Below are 26,043 nucleotides of genomic sequence, written 5' to 3'. Positions count from 1 at the left end.
GTGTAAGCTGGTGGCATGCTGATTGAGGAGTTGCTTAAGCTGGTCTATGAAAGAAACAAATGTCTTTGTCAACTGTTCCACTCCTAAATGAATCTGTTGGCTGTAAACCTTGGCTGGGACTGCATACTGCTGTGTGCGTGCAGCAAGCGGTGGATAAATATTTCTTCCTATTCACCTCCTCACCAGTATTGATGGATTTTTGCAGCAAGAATCACAGATTAAAGATAAGAAATTGGATCAACATCGACCTTGGAATATGGAAGTCGATTGTGATCAGCTTGCACACTGAGGTAGCCTTTGATAGCAGCATCACGTTGTTTTAGTAAGTATTTTAAGTAGCACAAAATACAGTAGCTTCTTAAAACCTAAGTACTGTTTTAAATGTGTCTTCCCTGGCAGTAAATGGAATCTTAAAATAAGTTTACTGATTTTAAATACTACAATTGTCGCACAGAATTATTTTAAGCGGTACATTTGTGAAACACTTTTTACAGTTATAAGCTGCAGGACGGCCTGGAGTAGACACTCTCACAATCGTAGTGTGTTTCAAGTTGACAGAGGAGAATTAAGATGTGAAGAATGCTGAGTGTAAAATAATTTCCTTATACCCCCAAGGCTGATCAATCTTGTGTTGTACAGTGCTGAACGATTACACAAGTGCATTTAAAGAAAACAAATCATTGAAGCTGGCAATATAAACATCTGGCAATGTCTTATGTGAACCAAAAACAACAACTTTGCAGAACAGGTGCAGTACTTTATCATTTTGTTTGAAGCAGTTTTCATTTTAAATCAATATCAAGGTCATAAGTGCAGCTAAGCCTGGTTTAATTTGAGGGAAGCAGCACAATCCAGTACAAAGGATTGGAATGGAGAACGAGAAGGAGAATGGCAAGACTCATTAGGCAGGTCTTGATCTGACCATCTAGCGTGCGATGTAATCAACCAAGACCTAACATGACTGGAAAATCTTAAAAGGAATACAGAAGGCATGGATGGAAATACAGAAGATAGGATAAAAAAGTAATTTTAAGGGTAATCCATTATCTTCATTATGGATCACGTTTGATTGACCAGGGAAAAAAAAAAAACACAAGCAGCAAGGTCAATGCCATCTTTGTAACAACTGTCCATGCAAAGTTTGATCAAATTCACGTTCTCTAGAGATAGCCTTCATTAGCATAACACAGTGACAAGTCATAGATTATGCATAATTATTAAATGGCTTGGATAAACCAAGCTCTCTGATTGGCTATGTAAAAATTCTAACATAACCTTATTTGCATTCTTTTTTTTTTTTGCCTGCTCATAACCATTTTTTCTGTGCTGTAACACTCTTCGGGCTGTTTGGTGTGTTAAAGTTAAATTAAATAAAAAAGAAGCAGAAATCGAGTTATTTTTTTTTAGGCCAAAATGTTAATTAAACCCATTGATTTAATCTTTGAATTATTTGCTTAACGTTAGACCCATTACATTATAAGGCATAAAACGTTAATTATTTCAATAGCAGTTTAACCATTTATTGAAGCAATGTGAAAACATACCTAACTCAGCAGTGGGGTGTCAATGGGTCATTTACAGATTTTGGACCCCAAAAAAATAGAAAACAGTTAATCAAATGTACTGTTTGTATTACAAAAAAGCTTAACATAACCTGTAATTTATAACTTACGTTTCATATCAATAAATTCACATTTGCTATTTTAACTGTCTTATCTCTTCATACAACGTAAAACATTTTTATTGAATTAAAAAATAAATTGCATTGTTCAAAACTGAAGATTATATAACATGGCCAGGCAAAGATCTGTACGCAGCTACCAGCAAATACTAGGCATGATACCCACAACCTACACTCTGAACTTGAAGCATATGTGGAAGCGACTGTAAAAATCACACTAAAAACATACTAGAATAGAAACAGAAATGACATCTCTCTTCCCACAGTATATAATGAGTCAAATTTAAATACATTTATATTATGTTTTTTTACATTTACTTTTGTAATTTCTAAATATTGTGTATATAAATCAGTAGTCACAAACCCAAAATAAATGTTACTTTTCTTAACTTTAATATATTGTAAGACTAGTGTTTCAAACACATATTAACTAAAAAATAAAAAGTCTTTATATAACAAACATGCACATATTGCACAGTTAGCGTATTTTCCAATGAGCACACATAGAGGTTGACGTGAGTCAGTGACCACACTCAGACAGCGTGAGTTTGCTGTCTCAATGTCCAGAATGAGGTGACCGCTTTGATACATTTTTACAACTGTGTTCCGGCTACCAAAAAAAGTGCAGTCCGCCAGGACTCGAGCAGTAGTGTGTGTGTGTGTGTGTGTGTGTGTGTGTGTGTGTGTGTGTGAGAGTAGGGGTACAGAAAAGAGGAGAAGAGCAACAAAGATGAAACATTGTCTTATCATGTGAGAGCAGCTAATGTTGTGATTGTCAAGATGTGCAAGGAGTGAGTAACCACAGAAAAATCCATCTTAGCAAGGTGCAGACTCCGGCAGGTGACACAGCTTATCTCTGACAAAAACGTTCTGCCTGGGGTTCCGACCTTGAGAAGTAATTTGGTGGATCAATATTTGCTGGGATGGAAGATGGAGGGTGTAGAGAGAGTTGTTAGACAGAGTGCAGATCAAGTGAATTTTAATAGTGTCCCCCAAGAACCCAAACCCCCGAACCCCCCCCCCCCCCCCACCCCCCCCCCCCCCCCCCCCCCCCCCCCCCACCCCCCCACGGGGAGAGGATGCAAAGACATGTTCAGGGGCTTTACATACTGTCTCCTAATATCACTCCCACTCAGCCTCTTCCCTCCCTACCTCTGTCCTTCTCACTCATATTGGCAGCCAGGGACTATTCAAAGCATGGTAGCAGCTTTTAAAAAAGACAGTAAAGGAGTCTACTGTCTGTTCTCTCCGGGGCAACCCTACATGTAAGATCCAGATGGGGAAATGTAAATATCGTTTGTCTCTTCACTCTTCATAGAACTTGTTTTCAACTATTGGAGCATAACGATATACAGTGTGTCCCAAAGGATTATTTCTTTAACTTAACTGAATGCCAATTTTAGCCCTTGTCTACAAAACAGACACATGCTTATATCAGTGACAAAACAGAGGTCTTAAAGTGATTGTAACTAGATAACAGTTCCTTTAGCTGCTTCCCCTGTTAGCTAACATGCCAGTAACATGCTTCAATTCAGAAGACATTACTGTAGTGAAATGGCCAAGGATGTAAAAGCTATAACAGACCTCCTGGAAGGCAAGTCAAGCAAACTGACAACTGAGTGTAGTACCACATATCTGTTTTAACAAAAAGTTGCTGTAACAAAAAGAGCACATTTCAGAACTACAGTAAGTAGTTAATGGAAGAGTGAAACATGTATGATTTATGAAATTATTTTGTTAGCTGCAATTAATTTAAGTCTGTATTCTAATTGATGTCTTTTTGCTTCCAGCCACCCTGCAGTAGCTAGCTCAGTGTCGGTACAGAACCTTGATGAATCAAACACATCCTTCCTCAAAGGAGACCGATACATATCTTCTTCAAAGCTGTTACCTAGCCAACTGCTGCTGTACGTGACAGCTCTTCTAAACTCTGCTTCTTGCTGACTCATTCCCATTTCAGGATTTCCATATCCCTTTGAGATTTGTTTGTTTGTTGCCTATGAAATTGCATGCTTTATCATAGAGGACAAGTATTTGCACTATTTATAGATGCTGCTGAAATAGATTTACCCTTGGTAAATTTAATGAGTGTATAGCTACATGCTACAATTTCCAAGTTTACATTTCATGATGTTTGCAATTATTCTGAGTCGTTGTTATTGCAGTTACACAAAGTGTTATTTATTCAATATGTATTTAGTTTCCTTTTGTTTCTGGCCGCTACACTGCAGTGCATTAGATGTTGCTAGGGCTTACTAATATAAAGACTGTTCAGCTGATCTACTCTACATTGCATATGTATATGACAGGCTACTAGAACTGAAGAGCAGCTTCTGATCTCATAGACACCTTTCAACACATTTCAAGAAGAACAAAGTATATAGAAATCCAGGAGCTCATAACAACCTATACCAAGTATTGATCTTAGAAGTAACACACAAACCTTGCTAAACTGCATATCTTTTTAAAGGATATTCATCTCTGTGGAATGTGGGTGTGCAGATAAGTGTGCATTTCACAGGCTGTTAGTTAGTCTTCCTCGTATGTCACACTTCACATTTTTCAATATTATTTGGAAATCTGAAAGAAATGTAAGTATTTTGTACAATGTATACTGTATAAGGTATGAGTGCATTAGATTCTGGGCACATATTGGTGTGTTTGTCTGTCTGTACCTTTGTCCATCTGCATGTGTCATGTGTCTTTGGAATATAAGAGGTTATTCCTCCTATATATAAGTCATTGCAATATACTTAACCATGCCGCTAACATGTCATTTGCTTAACTAATGACAGCTTTTAAAAAACACTTATTCAATTTTTATTAAACCATTTATTGCCATGTCCTATTCTACAGTATGCTGTATTTTTGATGGACGTCGTAGTCATTAACTTACTGATGGCTCTTATATTTACTGCCGTGGCTGGGAGTGTGTGTTACTGACATACTTGTTTCATTTGTCACAAGGTCATCCTGTGTGTTATTAGAATGTTCCTTGTGTTCTAACAACGCACCACATGTTCCAAGGCATTCTAATAACACCCACCCAGTACTGAATGATTTAAACCTACTTTATAGTACAGTAGATGTTTCAAGACTTGGCATGGCTTTTGTGATTAATTGTATTCCACAGTCACAGCATGATTTGTCAGTGCTCAGTAAGGCAGATAATTAATTAATATTACAAATCTGACGGCATGCACAGGTATCTGGGTTCGGCTCTGCGCATACCTGGTATCGGCGATATCATTTAAATAGTTTAGAATTAGTTTAGAAATGTTTCAGCTAACCTGCTGGACTAAATCTATAAGCTTATTTCCCCTTCACTGCTCTCCCTCCCAGACCCCAGTACACATGCTTGCCGGGCTTTACATGGTCTGCAGCTGCAGCATAACTATATTTAGTTATTTTCAATTTGTATACATTATTTACACAAACCACAAAAAAGAATGACAAACAAGACTTTAAAATACTGCGGGATAATCTCCGTCTCTCCTCGTCTTACTCTAATCATCTAGCTACTTGACTACCCTAGTTTCTTATCAGTTTCACCAAGCAGCAGTCAGACAAGGAGACCTACAATAAAGGTGATTATATCCACCTTAAAATGTTAGGTACTGAAAAAAAAAATCTGTGCATCTCCACTGAAAGATGTTCAGTGCAACAGCGAGCCAATTAAACAGTAAAGCGCAAGTCTAAAATAAACTTTTTTCCACCCCAGCAGGATTGTGATCTGATCAAGAAAATTATAGCGGGAGGTGTGCTTGTAATGCAGCACCACACTAGATGGGTTTTATTGAGATTTCTCTAATATATCCATTAAATGTCATGCCTGTGCTGCCTGTCAACAGGAATCCTTTGATAAAGACACTGCAACTCAGTAGAATTTTAAACCTAGTTAAATTAAGTAACGTGTGAGGATGTTGCCCCATGCTAGCCTCTGTGTCTGATAGTGCTGAAATATGTCATTTAAAAAAAAAAAGATTAATTTATACTGTAGCTCCTCTACTGTTTTCTATATCTTCTTTATTTATTAACACTGAATATCAAACAGTGACAGACAGTTCGGTTTTGTTCACAGTCTAGTTTGTTTACATTCTCCAAAGCCTTATGCAGCTGCAGTGGGTATAATTGCCCCCCCCCCCATCAGAGTGAGGTTATGAAGTAAATAGGTACAAGGAAGAAGCAGCAACTAACTTGTTACCTATAGCGTTGGCTTTTCAGATATGTGTATATTCCAGACTAAAGCCTAAAATACCAGCAAAGAACCATAAATCTTCAACAGAACAAAAAAGGACAAGCGATTATATTCCAAGTGCTAACACGACAAGATAATGACAATTTGAAACCTTAGTTAGTACTCCTTACATACCTTTCGTTTTGCAAAGTGTCACAGGTGCTTCAGAGTGCTTTAAAAAGCAAAGAAGTACAGTTTAAATTGCCTTACAGCGAACCACTTATTTATTAATTATACATTAAAATGTCATAGTCATAAAAAGCATTTTTAGTTTAAAAACATACAGCACTGTTTATTTCATCTGACAAGCAACTGATTCTTTCTAATTGAAATTAAATAGATACAGAAATCAAGTTAGTTTTCAGGCCAAAGGGTTAATACAGTTCTTTGATTTATTGTTAGAATGATGTGCTTAACATTATAAACCCATTACATTACAAAACATACAATTCTAATTATTTACACAGCGGTTTAGCAAACTGCTGAAGCAATGCAAAAGGAGACTTCCACAAGTTACAGTGCATTTGATTACAACATGTTCAGAAGAAAGGCAATTGTGCTTTATCAGTGTTTTTTACAGAGAGGTGGGGGGAGTAGCGGGGTGCATTTGGTCAAAAAAATGTGACACACATACAATTTCAATTAAAATACCAGGATTAATATATGTCTTCAGTATATACTGTTTCTGTTCATAGTATATAGCGAATTACATTTTTTAAAAACAATATTTACCATTACTTTAATGGGTATCGTATTTTAACTGTACTTTCAAAATCCTAAAATAAAATCAGATAACTCAGTTTAAAAGTAAAATTACTTTTGTTTATTTCAATGTTACCAATAATTTCAATACATCGTCATATAGTTACCAAACTTTCATTTAGAAATAGGTTTCAAAGAGTCTCGAAACAAAATTATTCACTCCTCGTTGTTCCAAAGATTTTGATAAGTTGATAGAATAATTTTGTTTCCAATGGTTTAAAAGATGGTTCCTGTTTTTCGTTGTGATTTCCTCAAATAAATGAAAGGCCTTGTTAGATTATTAGTAGAAAAGTCCATCAGGATGCAAGAATGAAGCTTTCTGTGATATAAAGTTAGACACTTCTTCTTATTCTTCTCAATAGGTCAGAAGTCAGGCTGAAAGCTTGGTGTGGTAATTGCTCAGATGGAGGATTCAACTTTTAAAGGTCTGTCATCGCTCATAGCTGGTTGAGGTGCAGAACAGCCAACAGAGCTAAGTTTGTTCTAAGCTGATGTTAAAGGCATGAAGGCAGGCGTATGGAGAAAGTTGAAGAGAATTGAAAGTGCACGCCTGTGTCTGTCAGAAAAACAGTCCTTTTTCTAACCTAAAAACAAAAAACAAGCAGTTCTCCAATCGCATTAATCAGTATCTCTTAGAATACCACTATAAATGTGGAAGTCAACAGCAGTCTCCACAAGTGGGCAAGTCTTTGAAGTATCCCCCCAAAGACTAATTGTTGTAAGCAAACCATGTTTGTCTAATCAAAACAATAAAATGAAGCTTGCTCACACGTTGACGTCTTTGAAGCTAAGACCACAGAGGGGGGGCTTTTTGTTTAGGAAGAGTCTTGAAAACAGGTTTCTAAAATCTCCACCCAGCTAGAAGATACTATTTCTTAAAACAAAACAAGATGTTCTTAACCCAAATGTGAACCAAGTTCTACACAGGGAACTCTCAGGAAAGTACATCCTGAACTATTCTTACAGCAACAACAAAACACCAAGCAAAAGCTTAAAAGTATGAAGAGTCAGAGATATAAAGTTATTGTGCACCCATTTTCACCGAATGAATTGACAATGAACTTGAGCGAGATCAATGGGCTATACCGCGGAGTCCCCCATCGCCCTGAAGTGAATCTATCCACTGCATGCTCTTGCTGCACCTGTGCTCTCTCGATAATGAAGCTAGCCCTTCACTTGGAATTATGATTCGGTCCTTCCTCTGGGGAAATTACAGATAAAGAACAATATAGAGGTTTTTTTTTTGTATGGGGTTGAGGGTTTTAAAGATCCCGCCATAAAATGTTAAATGCAATAATAGGGCACATGTGCTCAAATGTCAATCCTAGAAAATGTGTTTAATGATCCATTTATAAAATCTATAAATGTGTTTTTCCAGGGTTTGCTGATGATTAGCAATTTATTCTAACAAGATATATTAGTGTAAAGTAATTATAAGGTTTCATTAATACTAACTGTCTAATATTGTAACGTGCCCCTTACAATACAACGCTCAACCAGAAAAGTACAACCAGTCTATTTACTACAATTATAGTTAATTGTGTTTGCGCATGGGTTCACAGTTGTGAAAACAATTTAGCATTTCCAAAACCTTTGTTTTCTGGCCCCCCTCATGTTGATGGAACAGACATATTCGCCTTTCAAGCTTCTTGGAGTCATTGCTTTTAAATGGAACATTATGAATTATTTCAGGAATGATTCAGAGCTCTTTTTGTGTAGCTTAGCAACTCTCAAATTCTGCACCTAAGTGCTTCCACTTTTCTAGGAACAGATTAAGAGTATTAAAATGTGAATTGCATATAACTAGCTAAGGTAAGCCTGCCAATCAGATTTGTAGTTTACATGCTTCAATAATTTGACAGAACATTACAGTGAACTGTCCTCACAACAAATTAAAGCATTATGCTGGTTTATCCTGTGTTCCATTTACCAAGCACACACACACACACACACACACACACACACACACACACACACACACACACATATACACACATATATAAACATATCCTATTGGTATAGATTAATAGGCTCAGCCTTGCCGCTTTACAGTGAGTCACAAATTATGACAAATCTTCCCCCAAAATAAATACCTTTTGTGATGCATGTTTATTATTTAAAATTTGAAAATAAAAGGATAGCATACATTCAACTTTTACATTAGTCTCGATAATAATAAAATAATAATATGAATTATTATTTACTTTTAGCAAAGTAACAGCATATACATATTGGACACAAATGATTCCCGAACAGCAGCTTGCATAGGTTAACAAAAGATGTTGTAACAGTAAGACAAAATCAATTTTTTAAAATAAACTCTTCCAATAATATATCACTATGTAAGGGGTAAGTTTGGCAAAAAGGCAGAAAATCACGCATCTGTTGAAATGGTGATGCTATTGACAACTTTTATTTTGAAAAAATACAATTAAACAAATTCATTTTAACTTTTGGTTGCTTTTTGGCTGCTACCTGCTGGAGCTCCTTCTTAAGCCCCAGCCTCTAAGACTGAACATATATGCTAGGTGCAGCATTTTATACACACCTGCGTCAGTTAAACAAAATGTAATAATTGATTAACCCCCAATGAAGGGACACATTTTACTCTATATTCCATCCACATTCTCACAAGGAAATTAAACAAGGCACAAACGTAACCCTTTTCCTGGGTTTAGATAACCCACATTTAACCAAAACTATTGAACATCTATACAATAATAAAGTTAACACATTTAAATGCAAGCATGAAGATAACACTGTTATTGATGTAGTTGGTGGAGTAATTATGTGCATTTATACTACAGAATATGAAAGTGAATGATAACAAGTACCTGTAAAAGTTATTTGTATAAAAAGCACATAAAATAAACATTATTTTCATGTGAGGGGTTTTCACCCAAGGATCCCTGGGATTGCAGCGGTGTTATAGTGAAGGTTTTGCAGAAAAGAGAGTTGGACACCTGCTAACTATGCAGCTGATTACCGAACTGTAACGAAATTAGGGTGCAATAGAAAATCTTTATGAAACAAATTGCTTTTATGTGACCAAGAAGGGGTGGACTGGAGCGTGACTGAGGCAATACAGAATTAATTGGAAACGTCAATATCATGCTAATTGCTACAAAGCAGACGCTTAGATGGCAATTTACAGAACTGTGCATCCCTGTACTGTAGGGTGTTATGTCCAATATTCAGGGAAAAGCTAAATGAGATATAAAAAAAGTATAGCTGACAGACAATCTGTAGAGGGTTTTATCAATCACAGCACCTCCAAAATAGCAGACTTACGTTCTCGACCCAGCCTATAAACATAGCCATACAGATATAAGACTTCATGCTTATGTGATCATAGGGTGCACTACATTTAGAGCATTTCTGCTTAACAGTTTCATTTTGATCATTAATGTTCTAAGACAACACTCTTTTTTCTGTTTCTTTTCTTTTGAAATGGAAACTTTGATCTCGTTGCTCTGTGCAGAAATTGCAGCCCTGGAACATTAGCCATCAAGCTAGACACAAAGCATGTTCCTGGTAGTCCCTACACCAGTCACATCCTTAAAAGAACAGACGTTGACGAAATAATGTCCTCCTTCTGAAAAATGCAGACATGCTTGTCTCTGAAAATACCATTAATAACCATTAGAAGTCAATCTCCAGTTCCAAAGAGGGTATCGATGGCATTGGGTGCTCTCCACCTCCTCCTTTTCCTATTGCCTGTGGGCAGACTGAGAGCTTCTTTCTCCAGCGCTGTAAAGCAGGTGCTATATTTATCATAGAAATAATAATAACCCTGATCTTTAAGTCATTAATCACTATTGACGTCATCTAGGTAGCCATGACTAATTCAGATCAATCTCAGAGTCAGTTCTTGACAGCTGTTTTTTCCTATAGAAAAACAACGTAAATAGAAGTACATTATGTTTGGTCAGACTGCAGTTTAACCAGAAAGACAAAAAAAACACAAGATTATCTTGACAGTGGATGCAATTAATTTCAGCTATGTTATTTATTTATTTATGTATTTTTTTGTTTTTATGATTCCCACCACAGAACTAACCACACACATATACAGCAACCCCACCTGCTACACACATAATAAGCATTCACAGAAATGAATTAAATTGCCCTTACTGACATCTGAATCAACAATTTAATCTAAACTAATTTTTTTTTTTTTTAACATGAAAATTAGCAAAGTTTTGTTAAGCACAGAGCAAAACTGGTAATTGAAAAGGATATGTGTTAAGACTTCCAAACCGTCTGGTTTGTGGGGCTATTCAGACATTTGCAAATGCAGCAACCTGCTCTAACTGGATAGGAGTTGGCAAATTTGCTTGATTCAGTGACTGATTTTATGTGTCAGTACAGTGGCGTAAAAAAGTATTTGCCCCCTGTCTGATTTTCTGCAGTTTTGCATATTTTTGACACTGAATGTTATCAGATCTTCAATGAAAGTCTAATATTAGATAAAAGGAACCCTGAGTGAACAAATAACACAAAATGTTGATACTTATTTCATTTATTTATTAGAGAAAGTTATGCAACACCCAATGCCCCTGTGTGAAAAAGTAATCGCCCCCTTAGACTCAATAACTGGTTACGCCACCTTTAGCAACAATAACTGCAACCAAATGCTTCCTGTCATTATTGATCAGTCTCTCAAAGTGCTGTGGAGGAATTTTGGCCCACTCTTTCTTGCAGAATTGCTTCAACTCAGTGACAGTTGTGGGTTTTTGAGCATAAACTGCTCGTTTCAGGTCCTGCCACAACATCTCAATGGGGTTTAGATCTGGACTTTGACTAGGCCATTATAAAACTTTAAATGTCTTGTTCTTCAACCATTCTGATGTAGATTTGCTTGTGTGTTTCGGATTATTGTCTTGCTGCATGACCCAGCTGCGCTTCAGCTTCAGCTCACGGACAGATGGTCTGACATTCTTCTGTAGAATTCTCTGATACAGAGCAGAATTCATGGTTCCTTCAATGATGGCAAGTAGTCCAGGTCCTGATGCAGCAAAGCATCCCTAACTCATGACACTACCACCACCATGCTTGACCGTTGGTATGAGGTTCTTACTGTGGAATGATATGTTTGGTTTGTGCCAGACATAACAGGGCCCATATTGGCCAAAAAGTTCCACTTTTGACTCATCTGTCCATAGAACATTTTCCAGAACTCTTGAGGATCATCCAGGTGCTTTTTGGCAAACTTAAGACAAGCATTCATGTTCTTCTTAGTGAGCAGTGGTTTCCGGCTTGCTACTCTGCCATGAATCCCATTTTTGCCCAGTGTCTTTCTGATGGTGGAGTCATTAACACTGACCTTAGCCGAGGCGAGAGAGGTGCTATGCTTTAGTACAAGAGGTCCCAGGTTCGTGCCCACCCTCCGCCTGTGTGTGGATTGCCTGTGTGATGTGCCTGCCTGCGGGAACCAAGATCACTACTATATATATATATCAGCCAGACTTTATTAAACAGCAGTTAAAATGCTTGGCTGGGATAAGTAACAAAATCAGGTTGTGCTTAGATCTTAATGTTGTTTTTTTAAATATGTAATACTATTTAAAAGAACAACCATTTTCTTACCTCTCATTAGCATAACCACAATCACTAGCCAAGAGTGCTCTGCCGTGTATGAAAGTTTGTTTAAATGGTGCCATAAAGCAGGGAGATGACATGGGTCATAAAGCGACATAGTGTTAGTGATGAATTTACTGCTACTGTATGTGCCCTTGTCATTGGACCCTGGAATCTCAAGGCTGAACTATGATTGTGGTCAGTTAATAATTTAATTATTGTGTCATGTTCTCTGTCACTGATTTGCTGTGCTACACATAATAATGTTAATTACTTAGTGGATTAAGAACTGGTTCTGTATGTTCTGTACTGCAGAAGATTCCCTACTGCCAACGAGAGCCATGTGCAGTTGGGACATTGACAACATAAATATAGATGACATTCGCTATCTCTAGAGTATCCATCATTTCTGAGTGTTTAGAATTCATGCGCTGTATTGGGAGTTTGATCCTTTTGCCACAGTGTTCTAGAACCACTGGAAGGGAAATATAACTATTCCAGAAAACTATTACAGAAAATATGAATGGATTTTTTTTTTCCTGTCAGATTAGTGCATTAAAACATTTATGTAACTGATATTTATTTTAAATATGTTGACTAAAATATATATTGTACTCGTTTTAACATTACATGATCTCTGATATATTTGGGGTAATTGATGAACAGAATGTTAAAAAACACTACACAAAATTATAATTCATAGCAAAAAGTAGCTGCAGTTATGGCAGTTGCATAGAATTACAGACATATCATTATGTCGTCTTTAACCTTTGATTTTAAATACAAATATGTTTTGTACAAAGCCATGTGTTTTTCTTTTTTTATTTCTGCATTTCCATTACCTACATTAACCTAGATACAATATGGTATGACTGGGCTCATTTGTTCTTCATTACTTATAATTGTGCAATGCATAATAAACATAATGGAATCATTGGTGTCTAGAAGAAAGGTAAAATGGATCACTTTTCGAAAGATCCACTATAGTCATTGTTCTTTACTTTATGTAATGTTCACAGTGGGTGACTGGAGATGTATTTTTCAATATACTGTATAGACACATCTTTGTCAGACAAATTCCATTATCCATTTAAACCCAATTTATTGATTAAAGGGGGGTGAAGGGTGGGGAAGGGGGTTGTAAATTCAGTCCGACATGATTAGTGCCAAGCACAATCATCATGTTTTTTTGTTTTTTTAAGGCCTCAGCAGTAATTTTATTTTTCTAAGATTATTTTAGTTTTCTGCGGTACATCCACACATTCTGTGGCTTATCAAGCTGAGGCTGGATTTTGGTACTGGCACAGTCATTTTGAAGGAAGGACATTTACTGAACCGCTAAGGGGAGCTGCTGTAGGTTTCTGGTATACTGGGGGCTGGGTCTAAGGAGGTTGCCAAACATATCGCCTCTATCTCATTTTTGGCATCTGGAAATCAGTTAGCAATGCACTTGCAGGAGACTCCCAGTTCACACACACACACACACACACACACACACACACACACACACCTCTGTGTGAGCGTGCACCAAGCCCATCAATCAACTGAAGCTTTCCATTAGATACGCAGAGCTTTGTAATAAACTGCTAAGGCTATTGGCAAAGCAATATCATCTCCTAAACCTTATAGTGATGACAGTGCTTATTGCAGTGCTCCCATCTTCCTGTATTTATTCCCTTTTTAGGAACCAGTATTCTTATAGGCTCTAGTAAAAACACCCCTTTAGCACCCTTTATAAAATATATAGGCATTAGGTGTTGTTGTAATGCTACACCTTAAAGCTCTGACCAACCACGTCTAAATAACCTTTTGTTTGATACATCCCATGATAATAATAATTGCCAGATGGAAGTTCGGAACATTTCTGTGCAACAGGGTCACTTCTATATCTGAACAAATTTTAACTTAATTCTTTCTCATACTACCTTTAATGATTAGAGCAAAAAAGAAATTACCAGGGCATTAAATTCCAAAGGCCTGCAAAAAATGTGTCTATCTACAGTATTTGTCTATTGTTAAAACTGTATTGCACAGTACTTAAACTTAGGACCTTTTCATTAGTAGTTCACATTAATGGCACGCTAATAAAATACTGTCTGGTTTAAAGGTTTTCTAATGACATTAGTTGTGTTTAAATGCCTGCCTCTTAAACATGGATCCCATTGTACAGATATTAATACTATTACGGTTTAGTACATTTAAAAATAATCAGTAAGCCCTCAAAGAGGAGGGCAAGATTTTTTTTCCCCCTCCACATTTCAACCAACACAGTATAGTACTACAGTAAAAAATGGATAAATAAATAAGGATTCCTTTAAAAATGCGGTATACATACATATTGTTAAATATTCTGAGCAAGGCCATGGTGATATGATAAATGTTTTTGGTTCTTCGCTTGATATTTTTACTTCATAATTGGGGATAGCCAGATTTATCAAGTGCTACTATGGCTTCAAAAAGTTTAAACTGATGTTTCTTGGCACTTTGTCACTTCATGCGTTGTTCATTCAGAACAACAGTAATCGGACCAGCAACAATGTTGCTAGCTATGGCTACAAAGGTAAGAAAATGGAAGTTGAATTTGTCTCTCTATGTACATCCATTACATTTCAAACATGCACTTGCTATTGAAGATAACCTGCTAGAGCTGGAGCCTACCCCTCATTAAAAACTAAAATCAGGTCCTGGAGCTGCAGCTAACAAGAATCTGTTTCTATTCGTATAAAGCCCCTGTTGTGAATTATTAAAGCTGTGTCCGGAGATTAAACAAACAAATTAATCCATCACGCTTGGGTGGAGAAGCAGCAGCTTTTTTCTAGGCTCTCTCAGGGATTTCCGTTCTTTAAACACTGAGATTTGCTAACATACTGTATATACTTTTTCCAAGACAAGCTCAGACAGAAGGGTATTATCCTCAAGCCACGAGCCGGCTGTGTTTTGCTATGCATTAGCCACATGTGCATATTGTATTATCTTCTTGTTACACTTCACAAAAATGAAATCTGTGCTCAAAATGGGATCGTTATGCACAAAGCCTCTTTCAGAGAAGCTGAGTGGAATACACTGTAGCTACAGAAAACAAAATCTTTTAGTATTTAAAGTGTTTTGTTTAGCTGGTCATTGATTGTATGGTTCAATGACATTCAATGACTTTTCAAAGAAAGTGTTTTTTTAAAGGCTCTGAAAAAATATTTCTAGTTGAAATGTTTGTCAGTGAATTCATTACATTTCTTTTAACATTTCTAAATTCAACACTACTGAGTGTTTAATAGTTATGTATGATTTATATTTCCCTTGGTCTGTCTTCCACTGTCTAGTTGCAGGAAAACAGGCACCCCCCATTTTTTTTTGGTTTATAACAGTGCTTAAAGTATGCATCAGCACCAAAATCAACTTACACAAAATGTTTTAGATAGTGCCCCCTCTAAAATTGAATTCCTGTGCATGACTTTAAAGATACTGCCGCTCTTGTTTTCTTAAGACTTATTCATTTCACTGGGAGATTATAGTGGAATAACAATGGAGCTTCAAAGTAATGAGACTGAAAACCTTCCTCCTTTTCAATTGTTCTCTACTCAATCTTTTTTTTTCCCTCAGATAATTCGTTTTTTTTAATCAGACTATATATGAAAAAGAAAATATTGATTGGACAAATCCAAGACATCACGTGGAAAACCTAAAGATTCAAAAGAAATCCCTATCCCTTGCATGTGATAGGTAAAATCTGTCATGCCCAGTGGATGGCTTTGGAGTATAGTGTTGGTAGAAGCAAACACTATAGTATTGGGATTGAAGAATAAATGCAGAAAGGGGCCTTTGTTGTCCATTTTTTCCAAATCTGCTCAAATAATAACCCTAAATAGATATGTCCTCCTAAAAGGAATGCTGGGGATTTTAATCAGCAATCATTTTGACAAGTACATTAAACTAGTCAAATTACTACACAATGTCATGCAGTTGATGTCTACAATACTCCAAAGCCATACACTGGGCACAATAAACTCAAATATGAATGCATCCTGCTGTCTCCCTCCGAATCTAATCCCGGCTATATATGGAAGTCATTAAATGAGAACTAACCAAAGTTTTAAATGACTGGTTTTGTGGTGCAGATGGAAATGTGACACGTGAAAGAATGGTTGAAGATGGACAAGTTCCCTCCCAAAGCCCCCAGTAAGAAATCTTCACATCTGGCACTTAGAAAACAATCACAAGGAATTTGCATCTTTATTCATATAGAACAAATTTACAAAGCCATTCATACAGTAGTTTGTTTGTTTGTTTTTTTTAGACTTCCAAAAATGGAGAATATTCAAAATACAATTTTTACCTCACTTCATTCTTTCAGTATTTACAAATATGTACAAGAAAAAATTCTAGAGTTTTTTTCCTTATTTTGTTTTTTTAATTTTAAACTTGTATTAAAAATCTCTTTTTATTTAATTTTTTTTTTTTTTTTATATATATATTTTTTAATTTTTTTTTTTTATTCCCCAGACCAGATCAGATGGATGTCCCGTGGGTGGGCTCAATGGCTTCTGGGATTGGTCTTCCGGACACTGACTGGTATGGCATTGGCATGGGAGTCTTGACGGGGCTCTGGCGGAATAGTCCCCCGTTGGGGGATCTGTGTTTGCACTGGATGGATGGCATGGTGGATGAGCCGCTGAGTGGTAGGGGCAGACTGCTGCCAGGGCCCTGTGTTAGTGTCCTGCCCGCCCCGTGGCCCTGCTCCGGCAGAAAGGTGCTCACAGACAGCCCCGTGCTCTGATAGTCCCGCACAGACTTCATGGTCTGGTTGGGCTGCATGGTGCCGATGTCCAGCGCAGAGATCTCGATAGACTGGGTTGGAATCTCCTTGTGAGCCATGTCCTCGTCCATAAGGCTGTTCATACGCCTGTGAACCTGCTCCAGGTTCACCTCTTTGTCCTGAAGAGAGAAGGGATCAGACAGAGGAGACAGAGAAGATTGAGACTGGATTTTCAAGGAGCTGTTTATAAACCAATATGAACATCACGTGTGTTTTAAACAAAATATTACAATGTTCATTTATTGTAATAAACTTAATTTGTTCCATTACTTTGTTGAGCGGCCTATTTGCACTTTAGTTAGAGAATAAATAATTGTTATTTCGGTTATAAAATAAAACTGCATTTCGTGGATATTCACAAAAAAAAAAGCAAGTTTTATTTTATAAGCTAAACAACAAGACTATAACAACACGCAGACAGTAAGTTGCAAGTTTATTATAAATCAAATCCATGATTTATCTTGCAGCAGGAGCTCATCGTTATATTGTCTCAAGTACAGTTTACTTGCTTTAGTCTCTTGTCTTAAAAAGTGGCATTACAATTGATAATTTGGCTGCTTATGCTTTATTGCACCAGTTAACCCACTCAGATTTTGAGAGAAAAGTGACAGAAGTTTCAGAAAACAGGGGAAATAGAGGAATCAAATAAGATTTGATTTTTACCATGTTATTATATGGTTACATAACCATATAACAACATGATACAAATCAAAGTTTCTGCTCTCACATGGTAACTACTGGTGTAGTAGGTGTGTAATTGCATGGAAATGGAATAAGCCATGGTGGTACCATGCTATTATATCACCTTGTTCATTAGACAATTTCTATTAAATGATACAATAGTTACCACGGATAGCCAGGAAGCATTGGTAATTATCCATCTGTTACAATGTAATTACATGGCTATTTATGATGTGCAATGTTAAGCTGTGCCCAAACATACAGCCCTTCTAGCTGGCAGAAGCTAAATATGATATTCTACAATCAAAATGGTACATGTCTCATGTGTGGGAATGCAAGACTGAACCTGGGTTTAAACCTAAGAGATTATGAGATACTGTAATTAAATTAGATAAGAACAGGTGGTTTATATTAATCATGACACTGGCTCAATTGCACAACTTATAAAGAAAAACCAGCACCTCTAACCCCAAACATATCCAATTCAAAAGGTCAGCAATTCTCAACCACTGCAGAGCTAAGGGGATCCCAGTGACCAACACCCACAGCCCTTTTATATATCACTCCCTTGTTAGGCTATATTATCAAATGATCAGGTGCCAGAAATCCTATCCAAGCTAAAGTTGCTCTGAACATGTTTCCTTTCACTGTTGCGTTGCATTCATCTACAAGGGATGGACAACAAGTGCTGATATAGCCTAACTGCGCAGATTGCTGGATCCCGATCATTTTGTATTGATACATCTTAACAACAAATGATGATGGGTGCAGGGTCAGTGGATCTGTCCACCTCTGCCCTATAAATGGGAACAGGACTTCCCTGAAAACGAGACGTTACTTCTCAGGGGATCTGTCCTGACCTGTATAAATATCTTCTGCTTCATCCCAGTTTCTGTCTCTCTCTGTCCATATGTCCTTCCTCCCTCCAGATGAAGCAGTTGTAATATCATTATATGTCAATGGGCCAGAAACGCTAGCCAGTCTGTAATCCTTAGCAACCTGCATAAGACCATAAAAAATAATGAATAAAAATATCCATGGATGTTGCGTCCTCATTGACATATAATAGCAACAAGACCCGCCACATTGTACATTACAAGATGTTATGGTCTGGATTGGCAAAACCGGGGGTCTTGTTGCTTTAAATAATAAAATAACAAATCTGCAGATTCGACAGACAGGCACCCATGCAAACAGCCCAATCAGTCATACTTTAGTCCAAGGATCTGTTGGTACTCTTCTAGAAATATGTTATTCAAGGTGTTGATGGTATAATAAGAGATATAACTTATGCCTGCCTGTATTATTGTGGGATGAAAGATTGGATTTTCAACTATATTTTAAGGTACTTCCATACTTAATTACAACTTACAGAAACCTCTTAATTTCACAGATTTGCATCCTGAAAAAATGTCTGATGAAGTGATATCAAACCCATTGCCTGTTCTCCTCTTGCCAACTGAAACCACTTTGTCTGTGTGATTACTATTCTGTATAACCTTTAAGAATCTCATTCACACTGTGTAGCTCAGCTAGATAATCATCTTGTGCATTTACATTTTAATTAAGAATCTTCTTGGTTATCACTTGAAATGAATTGAATAGAGGAGAATATCTGGCTATATTTTTTTCCTTTGCCTATTGCTGCAAGCTACAGTCGTTACAACATATTTATAGCTGGAGCATGAGTGTAGCAGATCCTTTAACTGCAGTGGTTCCAGCTCCTCAACCTCTCCCAGCTCGGGGGGTCTCTTACCTCTTTAGGCTGCTCTTGTCGGCAGCGATTGCTGTTCCACCACATCTCGAGGCCAGCGACCAGGCAGGCGAGCAGCAGGCCGGCCGCCAGGATGCAGAAGACCCCTGCAAAGCTGTGGAGCTTGAGAGCTCGCCCGTCTGGCTGTGGGCTGCCATGGCTGTCCAGGTCACAGCGGCCCATCCTTGGCCACCACTTCTGCTTAAAGATGTCCAGGTCTCCGTTATCCTGCAGCTCCAAGATCCTGTAATTACAATCAGTGTGAGTGACCTGGTCCTCAGGAGGATTTTCTGCATTTAATCTGATAAGGACAATGTTCAAACATAGGGGAACCACTCATCTGTTACACATCATATTAAAAAAAAGAAACAGGGCAAACCATGGCATACTATGGTAAATGCATAGTATAACAATGGGAAAATCATAGGAAAACTGAAGAATTACCATGCAAATTCATAGTGGAACATTTGGATACATTTGGATACTCTACATCCAGGCATGTAGCAGGGTTAGAAATACAAACACAAAGGGTTTCACAACTCCTCTAGTTTAGGAGTATTATTGAAATTACCAAGGGTGCGTTCAATAGGCAGAGCGCTCTGCCGTGGCGCTATGTAACATAAGTTGAACAGAGTGTTACGAAGAGAGAGCTTTCAAGATGGTGGAAAACACAACACTAGCTTTTTGGATGAATTTATGGAAGATTGTGCTGTTTAATGCCTCTATTGTACTTGCATTTGTAGCAAACACCATGGCTTTAGCGGCAGTGAATTCAAACACATGCAAGAGTCCTGTATGGATTTAAAACTATGCATTGTTCCTCAGTACTGTGATTGTTGCATATTGCATGTTTTATTTACAGGTAGCTACACTGCTGTTCACGCTTGCAATTAAGATGTTTCTATTAAGTAAGTATTGTTGTACAGCAAAATAAAATAAATTAAAAAAAAAAAAAACTTTCCAAAAATTGAATTTATTTTATCAACAATTGTTCAACCCAGTAACATTTTTATACAGCAAATAATAAAAAACAAACACTTTCCAAATTAATTATTTATTCAGTTCTTTGAATACATCTGTGAATGACTTCAGCAGTTTCTTTGTTTTGCAACCTTTTTTTCAATTTCCATGTTCTCCTGCATCTGCCTTTTCTGTTCCTCTGCAAAATCTTACAATTTAAGTACTACTGTTTCTTTGTTTTTTTCTATTCTTCTTCGTAGAGGGTAGCTCTGAAATCCAGGGCCAGTGCAGCCTCCCGCTAATCATAATAAATGTATTTTTCTGTTGCCTCCGACAATTACACCACCTCTCTTTGAAGCACTCAAGTGTTTCAGAGATGATGGCAGATGGCTACATACAAGACTCTGCCTGTTTATTTGTTTTCTCCCAGGAGAACAATTCGTTTATCTTCTTTTAGCTATAATTTTGAGATGTTCTCTCTCTCTCTCTCAGCAAAACATACTCCCAAAGCTCAATGCCATATGCTGAATATATCTCCCTGAATCCATTCCCAAAATAAGTGCATGCATTATATCTAATTCGATTTGGTGCAAACATACTTAAACAAAGTGGACTGTAGAACACAATGCTAGCAGTATAATACCAATACTTAGTTTTACTACAGTGATCATCCACTTAAGTTTCTGACATACATTCATATTTTACACATAGAAAATAAATAACCTCTAAATTAAAAATAAGGATTACAATAAATTGCATTGTGAGAGAAAGTGGCAAGATAAATAATACTTATGTTTTCATAAAATGAAAAGCTGAGTTATATGGTTGTCTGAAGGAGCAGTCCCCAAGGAATAGACTGAGAGCAGAAGGACAACTCAACACTGCAGTAATGCATGATTTGTATCTAGAAGGCCTGATCTTATTTGTCCACCCACATATTACAGCTGCCACCCGTTAGGCAAAATTACTGCTAAACTGATGCATACCAGCTGCACTTCATTACTGCTTTGTGGAGATTTCCGTGGCATCAACATAAAGAAACAAACCATTTAAAAATGCAGAGACATCGTGAATCAGCAGTCATCTGTCTTTGAAGGACAGCAATTCAAGTTTCACTCTATTTTTTATCAAGCAATAAATGCTTCCTAGAATGTAACTTTTGTGTATAACCTACAAAGAGGAAAAAGAGAGCTACCCCTCCTAAACCCACCTCTGTGAGAAGAGGTCTCTATAGGGGCTGCCGTGCTGCAGTGCAATGCCGTAACCTTTGCTGCTGATGCTGTTCCTGAGCACAGTCAACGAGCAGTCGTCATCCGTCAGGGCTGCATATTCCACCACCGCCATGTCCCACAGGAACGCATAGCTCAACTTTTTCGCCTGCAGAACAAAGGCATGTCATTCGTCCATTGGGAGTCCCCACCAAAATGCTGCATCCCATTTAAGTAAAATAGTGCCAGTCTAGTAACAGCTCCAGCAAAATGTATTCAGAAAAGACTCATCAAGTCTGATTTCCTCAATTGTTGCACAGTGTTACACAAACTTCAAAGCACAATGTATCCCAGATGGGCTTCAGTGCACAGAGCAATACCTTAATGCCCCCCCCACCCCCCCCACACACACCTCGCGTCAGAAAATCAGCTTAGAGGAGTCTTTTCAGAATATTTCTTTTTTATACTGATGTAGGTAGAGCAGGGGAGAGGGTACCACCTTAATATGTTAGAATTACAATTGCCCACATTGAAATTCCAAATGAAACCAGTACCTGAGCTCATTAACACCCATTAAAAGAAACACCTTGTATTCTGTTGCCCTTTAACCCTTTAAGGACTGTGATCAGGTAAACACGATCATACTGAAGTGACATTCTGGGACTGTCATGGTGTAAACACGATCATACTGAAGTGACATTCTGGGACCGTCATGGTGTAAACACGATCATACTGAAGTGACATTCTGGGACCGTCATGGTGTGCTCAGCTACCATACTTTGCAGTGCAGATTGAAGATGGCTTTTATTGGATAGGGGAGGGATTGAATTTCACTGCCTGCTTGTTTTCATATGGCACCACTGAGATGGGCATTTCATTTTTAAAGGGTGAAGATATTTTACACAGCATGCAGAAACAAAACATCACACAGGAACTTGTTTACAGATAAGAAATGTGGAAAACTCTGTAAATCCAACTTATTTGACTCATAGCTATATTAGAACATTTATTCTGTCTCGTGTTTTAATATATATGTTTTTACAACATTTATAAATATCAATAAACAAGTGGATATAAGGAGAGAATAGTTCATGAATTGACTATCAGGTACATACTTTTTTCCTTATTACTGACACTAATGGAATCAAGAACAATTATTTTATTCATAAATATTTATTTTGAAAAAATAAAATCGAGAGTACCGTCCATTATTGCTTATAAAGACCTTGAGAATAAACGTGCATTATATCATGTCTCTGTCGTGAATATGGGCTGTCAAAAACCACTTTTTTGTCTTGTTAAGAAACCATGGGGCAAAGCAAAAATGATTAAATAAAAAAAAGACTTGAGGATCTGATTAACTTTTAATGTCGGGTTGATTTGGAATAAAAGCTCATTTTGGGATTCTTGCATGTTGGATTAAGATTTGAGATTTGAAACAATTTGTGTCAGATTGATTTTGAATAAAAGTTCAGCTTCAATTCGGGATTTGTGCTTTCTGTACTGCGTATGAATTCTTTAACGAACAGGATGAAGCAAAGGCAGAACACTGCATATATGAGATGAGCAGGTACATTTTAGTGAATTTTTATAGGAAGAGAGCCAACTACAGCCAAACAAAACCTAGTCCTGGGGGAGCATCCTGCTGAAAAACGCTTGGTCCTTAAACGGTTAAGATGATCATATCATTTCTTTATTTTCATGGAAGATTTACATAAAGACTCATCATTGACCTTTTGGATGATAGACTAGTGTGATGTGGCCACATTATAAATGAATCAATTCTCTGATGTGATTAATTTATTCCCTTTGTATTCCAAATCCTTTATGTTGCTGTAGCTATCATTCCCTGACAAATACCAAAATCCAATGACCCAAATGAGACATTATGATACACCATTTTTCACAAGAGGTTTATTAAATACAAAGGTATTTTCAACATTGTGCGTGTTCTGTTTTCTTTTCCATTAAAGATGATTTATAACTATTTCAAAGGGTTGGCCCTGTTTCTTAAAGCACCATGCTGTCTCCTCGCTGTATGCATGCTCCCTGGTCCAGAGAACATAAGAGAAGGCAGAACATAAGCAACAGGGTCAATCGTGCTCATTAACTGAGAGGGGCACTTGAAAGACTGATCGCCAGAGGTCAGAATCCAATCTTATTCAGTTGTGGAATTCTTAAGTACTGATTTCAAAGACACTGGTACAGTTCATGACATCCATTTGATGCCAACTTCATGGAATTGCAAAAAAAAAAAAAAAATCCTGTTATTTTCCCATGACAAAGATTATTCATCTCAGGAAGAACACATTAACATCCCACAAGTTATACAGAAAATAATAAAGAAATACAAATAGATCAGGCTTCAAAATATCCTCAACAGAACAGAGCGGTACAGCCTCTGCAGTTCGCAGCCTACCTTTCTAATGCCCTCAGACGGGCCGGACACCGAGTTGTCAGCCCCGTTGTTCTTGCTGATGGTCCTCCAGAGCTCTGAGAAGGTGCTGTCCTGCTCCAGCGAGTTCGTGCCCTTGGCTCTAAAGTAGTCGTACACCGCGGAGTCTCTCACCGTGCCGTACGACAGGTCAGCCTGCCTGGCCAGGTCCTGGAAGGATCTGAGGAGGCAAACAAGAGCAGAATGGAAACCGTTCTGACGCTTGAGCACCCAATTAAACAGTGTCTCGGCAGCCTCCACTGCAGAAACCCATATTGTTCAGGGCTGCAGTACCGACATGTGGGTTCTTTCAGTCCATTCCAGTCCAAGACCACGTCCTAACAAAGTCCTTAATGACATAATTCAACAGGTTTAATTAACAATTAAGGAACTTCTTGAGATACCGCTGCAAGTTTAGCTATGTTATTTGACACAATCCTTTGGCTTCTGTTTTTTGTTTTTTTTTTATTAATTTTATTTTCTCTGTGTTTATTTTGAGCTAGTTTAATGCAAATTGTGTTTTTTTGCGTTTTTTTTCATGACGTTCGTTTTTGATATACTGTATGAAATTAGTGTTATTGGTTACTTTCCAAAATGCTTGGGCTTTTTTTCTGTCAAAATATGGATAGTAGTAACTCGACAGTACTAGCACTCTTACTCTAAGTTATACCTTCTTTCCTTTGCAGTCTTAAACAATGAAATCCTTCTGGTCACGGGAACATTCTTTTGGTGTTTTTGTGTGTATACATTATTTGCAATTCTGTTTTAAATCCTCCGTATTTTAACTGTAACAGCTTTAAATCCTGTGAACAGGCCTCCATTCCTAATTGTAATCTCGTTTTAAATACCGCAAGCTGAGTCTCCAATAGAAATGTAGGAATGTGCTGTCACTCAGTAGTTGGGGTGTGTTTAAAGTTTTCAGAATGAATTAAATGATAGATACAATTCAGGAAGGAGGGACATTACCCAGCTGTACTGGGAAATGTAGTTTGGTTTTATTTATTGGGAAAGGGGTGGTCAACATGAATTTTCTGGTGTTTTCAGGTGTTTATTGGCTATACACCAATTTCATTTCTTTGTAACAAGGTTGTTTAATTGTTTTTTATTGTTTAAAACTGAAAATCAGAAGCCCTGTTTATAACTAGATCCTCATGAAATGATTTTCATTTTTTATGATTTTTCATTTTATTTTTCACAAATGTTTTATCCACCATAAATGTAATTTTATTTCATTTTATTACAGCTACACATAAATAAAATTAATGTATACAAGTTGTGGTTTCTCAGTATAAGCAAAGCAGGCTCATTCATTCAAAACCAAAACAGCATTTGTTCATTTCAACCTCTAAGTGTTAATACCAGTGAATACAATGCTCATGGCTAATAACTACACCACTGACCTTAACTTTAGGTCAATGCACACTGGGAGCGAAGCAAGAACGCAAATACACCACGGGTACATTTAAAAAAAAAAAACACTGTAGCTAGTCATGAAAAGAAAATATGACTGCTTGTGCTCCTTTTGTGGAGATGAAATAAAATAAATAAAAAAAAGAAATAGTCTGGGTATGCCACACACTAAGAAAATAACATTTAACAGTGAATGTCTGTGATCTGGTTTAACATGTAAATTATTCAAAAAGAATACATTTTCACATATTAGTTTAATTATTTTTTTTTTATAGATTTTCAATTTTAAGAAAATCTTCAGTTAGTGTGTGAAAGTGATTATTATTAATGGTCAACATTATTAAAACAAAGAAGCGTCATTTTACAGAAATACAAAACCAATGTGTGGCACGCCCCGTCATTTTGACTAAAATTAAGGTGAAATAAGAGAGATAGACATACCGTTAATTTCCAATTGTTCTGTTATTTTTTTACTATACGGAGTCTTTCTTTTTATTGTCTTTATAACCACTGACACTGGCATCATA

The 26,043-nt window shown here is 37.1% G+C and overlaps 1 protein-coding gene across 3 annotated transcripts in view; it reads right to left on the bottom strand.

The window, feature by feature from the left end:
- Positions 1 to 16,677: 16,677 nt before the first annotated feature.
- grid1b (glutamate receptor, ionotropic, delta 1b) overlaps positions 16,678 to 26,043 on the bottom strand; it is a 243,479-nt gene continuing 234,113 nt past the window's right edge. Inside the window, exons 13-17 of one of the 3 annotated variants that reach the window (XM_041269541.1) lie at positions 24,092 to 24,287; positions 21,675 to 21,841; positions 19,508 to 19,748; positions 18,612 to 18,750; positions 16,701 to 17,189 (exon numbers count right to left, since the gene is read on the bottom strand). In XM_041269541.1, coding sequence (XP_041125475.1) covers positions 16,789 to 17,189; positions 18,612 to 18,750; positions 19,508 to 19,748; positions 21,675 to 21,841; positions 24,092 to 24,287 — 1,144 coding nt within the window. In that variant the 3' untranslated portion in view covers positions 16,701 to 16,788. Of the gene's footprint in view, positions 17,190 to 18,611; positions 18,751 to 19,507; positions 19,749 to 21,674; positions 21,842 to 24,091; positions 24,288 to 26,043 lie in introns of all 3 variants that reach the window. The other 2 variants (XM_041269543.1, XM_041269542.1) reach the window with 2 other exon arrangements.

The sequence above is a fragment of the Polyodon spathula genome, chromosome 13 (genome assembly GCF_017654505.1).
Source record: "Polyodon spathula isolate WHYD16114869_AA chromosome 13, ASM1765450v1, whole genome shotgun sequence".
NCBI lineage: Eukaryota > Metazoa > Chordata > Actinopteri > Acipenseriformes > Polyodontidae > Polyodon > Polyodon spathula.
This window is presented reverse-complemented; position numbering and strand designations above follow the sequence as displayed.